Raw genomic sequence first — 7,693 nt, 5'->3', positions numbered from 1 at the left:
GGTGCCAACCAAAAGGTCGGCAGTTCGAATCCACCAGCTGCTTCTTGGAAACCCTATGGGGCAGTTCTACTCTGTCCTACAGGGTTGCTATGAGTCGGAATCAACTCGATGGGAATGGGTTTTTTTGTTTTGTTTTGTTTTGTTTTGGTACCAGGAGTGTTTACAAAGAGATTGGAGAGTAAAGGGACGTGGTGAGGGCTAGAGCAAGGCCCTGGGGTCAGCAGCAGAAGGTCGGGGGTGGAGTGGTTCCTGGACCTGGGGAAGAGAGTCGGGTAGATAGGCCGGGAATCAGACCAGGTGTGGGGACCCTGCAGGGAGGACCAGTTGCCGTTGAGGCAACTCTGATTCATGGCAACCCCATGTATGTCAGAGTAGAACTGTGCTCCATAGAGTTTTCAGTGGCTGAGTTTTCGGAATTAGATCATGCCGCCTTTCTTGTGAGGTGCCTCCGGGTGGTCTCAAACCTCCAATCACCCCGGGACCTCTGCAGGGAGGGAGCCTGAGAATCAATACCCTGATCTCACATTCCCTCTCACCGACTGTACTACTAGTCTCCCCATTGGCCACACCCAACCAGAGGCCCAAAGCTAGCTCCCCGGGACCTGGACCCGACCCGGAGCAGGACAGAGAAACCAGGAGAGTGGATCCAGAGGGGCAAACAGAAGACATCCCCCTTTGCCATTGTGAAGGCTGACATACACTCTAACAGGCTCATTTAATAACCAACACCTTATTCATGGACATTGATGTTATTTCCAGTATTATGTTAAAGCAGTAATTCCCAGTGGAGATGGTGGAGCAATTCTGGCTTTCAGAGGATGTTGACAATGTTGAGACATTTTTGGTTGTGACTGCTAGAGGGAGAGGGGGTGCTACTGGCATCCAGTGAATTGAAGCCATTGTCCTAGAATGCTCAGGACAATAACCCATAACGAAGAGTTATCCAGCCCAAAATGTCAACAGTCCTGGGGTTGATAAATCTTGGTTAAAGTAACTCAGCCATGGGTATCCTTGTGCGCATTTGTCTCTCTGCATTGCTGATGATTTCCCTAGGGTTCCAAGATAATGGAATTGCCAATGAAAAGCTAGGATTCTTTTATTTTATGTGAACAATTCATTTTATTAGTATTTTAAGTTTTTTTTCAAAATGATTTCATTTTCAAAAGTAATGAAGTCTTTAGCGAAGGTCCAGGCTTTTGTTTTTATGTACGGCTACTTTCTTTGAATACAGAGGAAGAGGATAAAGACTAAGCGTGCCCCTAGCAGCAGCTGGGGTTCCACACTAAAAATCCACCGTCTTTAGCCTGACAGCAGGAAAGTGCTGAGGCTCTTATTGACTAAGAGTTTGGAAGAGCTTCCCTTCACTAGGGGCAAAACCACGTGGGCATATTCTGATACGTATCACCGCCTGCCCTCGCAGACAGCTATACCAATTCCCTTTCCACTCCCTCCTACTCACAAAGGAGTGCCAATCTTTCTCCTAACACCTGGTGTTGCCATTTTAGATGTCTTTTTAAATTTTTTAATGCAAAAAGTACCAAAAAAATAAATAAATAAACCCAAACCCATTGCTGTCAAGTCGATTCTGAGTCACAGCGACCCTATGAGACAGAGGAGAACTGCCCCGTAGGGTTTCCAAGGAGTAGCTGGTGGATTCAACTGCCAGCCTTTTGATTAACAGCCAAGCTCTTAACCACTGCACCTCCAGGACTCCTTGCAAAAAGTACAAATGACCCAAACGTCTTCCCTTGATAGATGAATGGTTAAACAAAGATCTTTACATTTGCGCCAAAACAAAAAACCAATACACACCAAAACCAAACCAGTTGCCATTGAGTCAATTCTGACTCATGGTGACCCCCTTTGTTTCAGAGTAGAACTGGGCTCCATGGGATTTTCAATGGCTATGACCGTTCAGAAGTAGATCATCAGGCCCTTATTTCAAGGCAGCTCTGGGTGGATTTGAACCATCAGCCTTTTGGTTGGTATTTGAGCACTTAATCATTTGTACCACCAGAGAGACTCCAAAACAGTTGCTGTTGAGTCAGTTCTAACTCAAGTTGCTGTTGGTGGTGTTAGGTGCTATCAAGTCGGTTCCAACTCACAGCGACCCTGTGTACAACAGAACAAAATACTGCCTGGTCCTGCGCCATCCTCACAATCTTTGCTATGCTTGAGCCCATTTTTTGCAGCCACTGTGTCAACCCATCTCGTTGAACATCCTCTTTTTTGCTGACCCCTACTTTACCAAAATGATGTCCTTCTCTAGGGACTGGTATCTCCTCTCAATTTTTCTCCATTAAGGATAATGTTGGCTGTTGGCCTTTCAGATATGCCCTGAATCATACTGAGCACCCCCCTTCAATTCCAACCTTCCTGAGGGTTTTCATCAAGAAAGGGTGCTGGATTTTTATCAAATGCTTTTTCTGCAGCCTCACAGATGGTCACATGGTACTTTTCCTTTGTTATGTTGATGTGGTGTATTAAGAATACATTGATTAATTTTTTGATGCTGAACCATCCTTACATTCCCGGAATAAATTCCACTTGGTCATGGTGTACGACTCTTTTAATATGCTGTTGGATTCTGTTCCCTAGTATTTTGTCATGGATTTTTGCATCTATATTCATAAGGGATATTAGCCTATAGTATTCTTTGTGATTCAATAATATATGTGCCTATTCATGAATGTATTAAGTAACAAGATATAGCAACCCGTCTAATAACTACTATAATTTTGACGTAGTAAGGAGAATAAATTGTATTTCAAGAATGTGCATCTGTAATGTGCTATGAAAACATTTGTGGCTTTTTTGTGGCAAAGTAATAGGTTCTGCTAATAGTACTGCAGTTTGTTGCCTACAATCAAATAGAAAGAAATGCTAAATTTCAGTTAGAGGTTAGTGAAGATAAAGATGTATTTTTTTCCCCTTGCAAGTTCATGGATCCCTGAATTCTATGGGGGTTGGTGGACCATGAACTCCAAGTTAAACTAGACCCGCAGCAGTTAGCTAGAATGAGGGAGATCTGTATGTGTTGACATGGAAAAATCTTCAAGACATATTACAGAGTGAAAAAAGGAAATTGTTGAACAATTCATGTGGTATAACACTACTTCTGTTTTAAAAATTCACACATGAAAAAGTAGTTCAATGGAGAAACACACCCTTTTCAACCAATGTAGCTGGAGCAATTGAACAGCCATAAGCCAAAAAAAAAAAAAAAAAAGACCTAACCCTCACACCTTATGCAAAAATTTACTCAAAATGGATCAGAATTTAAATGTAAAACAGAACTATAAAACTTTTTTAAACATCATGAGAAAATTTTCAGGATCTAAATCTAGGCAAAAAGTTTGTTTACTTGACACCAAAAACACGATCCATAAAATGAAAAATAGACATACTGGACTTGATCAAAACCTTTGCTTCGTGAAAGACCATATTAAGAGGATGGAAAGATGAGCTACAGTTGGGAGAAAGTGTTTGCAAACTAAATATCTGACAAAGGATTAGTATCTAGCATATATAAAGAACTCTCAAAACTTAACAGTATAACCATCAAATAATCCATTTAGAAAACGGGCAAAGGACGTGGAAAACATTTCATCAAAGAGGATTATAGATGACAATGAGCACAGGAAAAGATGTTCACCGTCATTAGCCATTAAAGAGATGCAGACTAAAACTACAATGAGATATTGCTGCACATCCATCAGAATGACTAAACCAAAGAACAGTGACAGCACCAATGCTGGTGAGGATGGGGAAAAATGGAGTCACTCATACATTGCTGGTGGGAATGTAAAATGGTATGGCTACTCTGAAAATTAGGTGGGCAGTTTCTTGAGAAGCTAAACATGTAACTACCATACAATCCAGCAATTGCATTTAAGTGCATTTATCCCAGAGAAATGAAGGCTTGGGTCACAAAAGTTCACAAAACTTGCAATGTATCACACCAGCAATGTCTCCAGTTTCTCTGTATTCAATTTCATTTTTGAGTCATAATCACAAATATGTCCTTCCGGGATTTTTTTGTTTCTTAAATTCCTTGAAGTCATTTGGTAATAGCGTAGGTGTCTCGAACAGATCACAAGAAACCTTTCTATTAGGAAGATATTCAAAGTATTTTTTATTTATTATTATTGTGTGTAACTCTTCAGCTCAAAAACCTGGATTCTGTCACTTAGAGTTGATTCGCTGATGGTTAATAATTTGCATCTGTTACTTTTCTGTGACCACAGCACTTCACTCTTCTGCCATCCCTAATTTCACTTCTAGATTTTCAGTCTTGGAAGACATGTGGTTTTATTTCAGTTACATGGTGTATATCAGTTAGGACACTATGGGTTTCAAATAACCAAAACCCAACTCAAGCTGGCTTGAGCAATGGAGAATTTATTGGCTCACAAAACTGAGACGTCCAGAGTTAGAGGTGAAGTTTCAGGTAGAGTTTGATCCAGTGGTTTAAGACATCATGAGCCTCTCAGTTTCTTTTGACCTTACAGATATCCCTTTCACTGGTGTGAAGCCATTTATCCTTATATTTCTAAAATGGGGCTAGCAGCTCCCCAAGCTTTATGCTTCATTCTTGTGCACTAGTAAGAAGAGATTATCTCTTTCTTAGAATACCAAGGACTAAGATTCATTGTAATCAGACTGGCTTAGGTCCCATGCTCACCCTGAGCCCAAGCGCTGTGGCCAGGGAGATAAACTGAAGTAAATGGCTGCAGCCAGGCGACGTACCCATCCAGGGACTGGGGGCCAGGTTATCTTCTCAGAACTATTTAGATCCCCAACTGAAATGGGGGATGCTGGGAAAGGTTGGGGAGAGGTAAGGAAAGCTTGGAAAGTAACTACGATGTCCTCTCCATGGAGACTTATTGGGGTCTCTTCTAATGTTTCAGCAGAATTTCATGGTTCCTCTGAGTTCTTACAGTTCAGCCATTTTAGCGTTTCTTAAAATCCCTATGCCTTTGAACAAGAAAAATACACACTGAAAAGACATCAAATAAGTTTATCATATCAATGCAAGAGAAGACATAAGACCAAAAACCAAACCCATTGCAGTTGAGTGTATTCCGACTCATGGCGACCCCAAAGTGTTACGAGGTAGCCATAGGGTTTTCTTGGCTGTAATCTTGACGGAAGCAGATCTACAGGTCTTTCTTCTATGGTGCTGCTGGGTGGGTTCAAACCGCTAACCTTTAGGTTAGTGGTCCTGCACAAACTGTTAATCCTGTAAAACAGTCACAGTTGTTGTTGGATGCTGTTGTATTGATTCTGACTCATCTGACACCATGTAACAGAGTAGAACTGCCCCATAGGGTTTTCTTGGCTGCAATGTTTAATGAAGCAGGCCATCAGGTCCTTCTCCCTTAGAGCCGATGGGTGGGTTGGAACCACCAGCCTTTTGGATAGCAGCCTAGCACTTAACCAATGCTCCACCAAGGCTCCTTTACCTCTACTTACAAGTAATTACGAAGATTTATTAATGAACTTAATTATATTTATTAAAAGTGATAGCATGTGGGAAGCTCGGTTGGTCATGCCCAAAACACACCTGAGCTATTTTGCACGTGGGTAAAGCCACCTGCCATGGAGTCAGCTCCAACTCATGGTGACCCCCTGGGTGTCAGAGTACGACTGTGCTCCATAGCTGATTTCTCAGTAGCTGATTTTTCAGAAGTAGATTGCCATGACTTTTTGCTTAGATGCCTTGGGGTGGACTTAATCCTCCAACCTTCCTGTTAACAGCTGAACTTGTTAACCGCTTGCATCACCCAGATCAGTCAATAGAGGTGAGAGCGGAGCATCACTGAAAATAATGTGGACAGCCTGAGATCAAATCCCAACTGCCCCACTGCAATCTGTGTGAGCTTCTGTTGGATTCATAATCTCTCTGGGCCTCAGTTTCCTCATCTACAAACCACAGCCAATAGTAGGACCTACCTGAAAATGTTCCTGGGGAAAATAAAGCAGGAAATATGCCAAAGAGCTTAGAATGGGTCCCAGCACACAGGAAGTGCTCACTATACATTAGCTGTGATTATTATCAGGAGCTGAGAAAAACATGTCTGTACTGCCAATTTCCACAGCAAACTAACAATCCTATATAATTAGCAAAGGATTGTAATAAATACAGCGGTTAAAACATGGCAGCCGGACAGTTCCTCAGGGAGGAGGCTTCGGATGAACCACAGAGAGAAGGGAAGGGAGGACATCCAGGGCAAAGAAAGAATGACACAGAGACAAGGACAGACAGACAGCAATGGGATGACAAGACAGAGGTTATGAGAGGAGAGAGCGCTAGAAACGCAGGCCAACGCCCCAAGGGCAGGCACTTGTGTGGGAACCACTGCCAGCAGTAGCTCCTAGCGCGCAGGAGGGAGACGGACACGGAGAGAAAGACAGACAGATGTCCAGGAGAGACGCGGGCATTTGGCTCAGGAGAGGCCCGGGGCAGAGCCATCCCTGGCACAGGCCCAGAGGCCGCTAAAGTCCTTTCGCCCAGCAGGGATCCCACGCGGCCGCGGGCCAGCGCTGGTGTTGGGAAAGTTGACCCGGACGGGAAAGCCCGGCTGCTCCTCCGCCACACACACAAAAGCCGCCACGGAGGGTCCAGGCACCGCTGCCGAAGGTGGACGCCGCTCCCGAGACCAGCCGGCGGGCAGTGGAGGGCGGGCCCGGCTGCAGCCCCAGGCAGCGAGGGTGCCCTGCAGGTGAGGAGCAGGGGAGAGATGCTTAGGGTACGAGGGGTCCCAGCCACCCCATTTGTCCCCTGTGCGTGCTCCCGGCCAGCGCTCCCAGCAGCAGTCCTGATGGGAGTCTAACCAGAGGGAGCGGGCTGGACTCGCGGGCCCTTCCCCTTGGCCTCCCTGACGTCCCTCCTTCTGCAGGAGCAGAGATGGGCCGGAGCGTCCGAGCCGCGGTGGCCATGGGTCTGTGGGTCTTGGTGACAGTTGGCATGGCGGCGGACCTGCTTGTGCTGGAGCCCCGACGCTGCCTCCTGTCACACTATCGCTCGCTGGACTCCAGGGCGCTGGCGGCGGCCAAGGCGCTGAGGGACAGTTAGGTGAGGCCTATGTCCCTCTCCCTCCCCCAGAAGCCAGACCCTTGAGGTTCGCTGGACGTCCCTTCCTGTTCTGAGAGATTCTTGCGTCCCAGCGCCCAGCAGACGCATTTCACCTCTCAGGGTCCAGAATTCTGACTAGGAGACCTTCCCGCCGCCCCCGCCATCAGCCCACTCACAGCCTTTGCCCCAAGCCCCAAAAGGGCCCCCTGGAAGGACTTGGCCTTGGGGCGGGGCGCGGGGACCGGCGGGGTAGTTCTGGGTGCGGCTCAGCCTCCTTCCCGCCCGCGGAGGGCTCCCGGGGCCCTGCACAGTAAGCACCGCGGTCGGCGGCCGGTCCCGCCGCACGTCCAGGAGACAGACGTCGCAGCGCTCCAGCGGCCCAGCCTCACCAGGCCCTTGTCCCACAGGAGGAAGAGACGCTGAGCTGGAGGCCCCGCAACTGCTCCTTCCTTCCCCGGAGGGCGCCGCCCAGGCCCGCGGTGAGGACCGGCTCCCTGCGGGGGAGACACGGCCCCGGGTACGGTCCCCTCTCTAACCACCACCCGGTCCCCGCAGTCCTGCGCGCGGTCCGCCCGGTGGCACGTGGCCTCGCGGACGCCCGGGCCGTGCTGAGCA

The 7,693-nt window shown here is 47.0% G+C and overlaps 1 protein-coding gene across 1 annotated transcript in view; it reads left to right on the top strand.

The window, feature by feature from the left end:
* Nucleotides 1–6,910: 6,910 nt before the first annotated feature.
* LOC101359410 (interferon lambda-4-like) overlaps nucleotides 6,911–7,693 on the top strand; it is a 1,490-nt gene continuing 707 nt past the window's right edge. The window contains 2 exon segments of the mRNA XM_023742246.1: nucleotides 6,911–7,078; nucleotides 7,486–7,556. Coding sequence (XP_023598014.1) covers nucleotides 6,911–7,078; nucleotides 7,486–7,556 — 239 coding nt within the window.

This window comes from Trichechus manatus, unplaced genomic scaffold (assembly GCF_000243295.1).
Source record: "Trichechus manatus latirostris isolate Lorelei unplaced genomic scaffold, TriManLat1.0 scaffold00207, whole genome shotgun sequence".
In the NCBI taxonomy this organism is placed as follows: Eukaryota; Metazoa; Chordata; class Mammalia; order Sirenia; family Trichechidae; genus Trichechus; species Trichechus manatus.
Note: the sequence above shows the minus strand (reverse complement) of the source record. Positions and strands in the feature narration are given on the sequence as shown.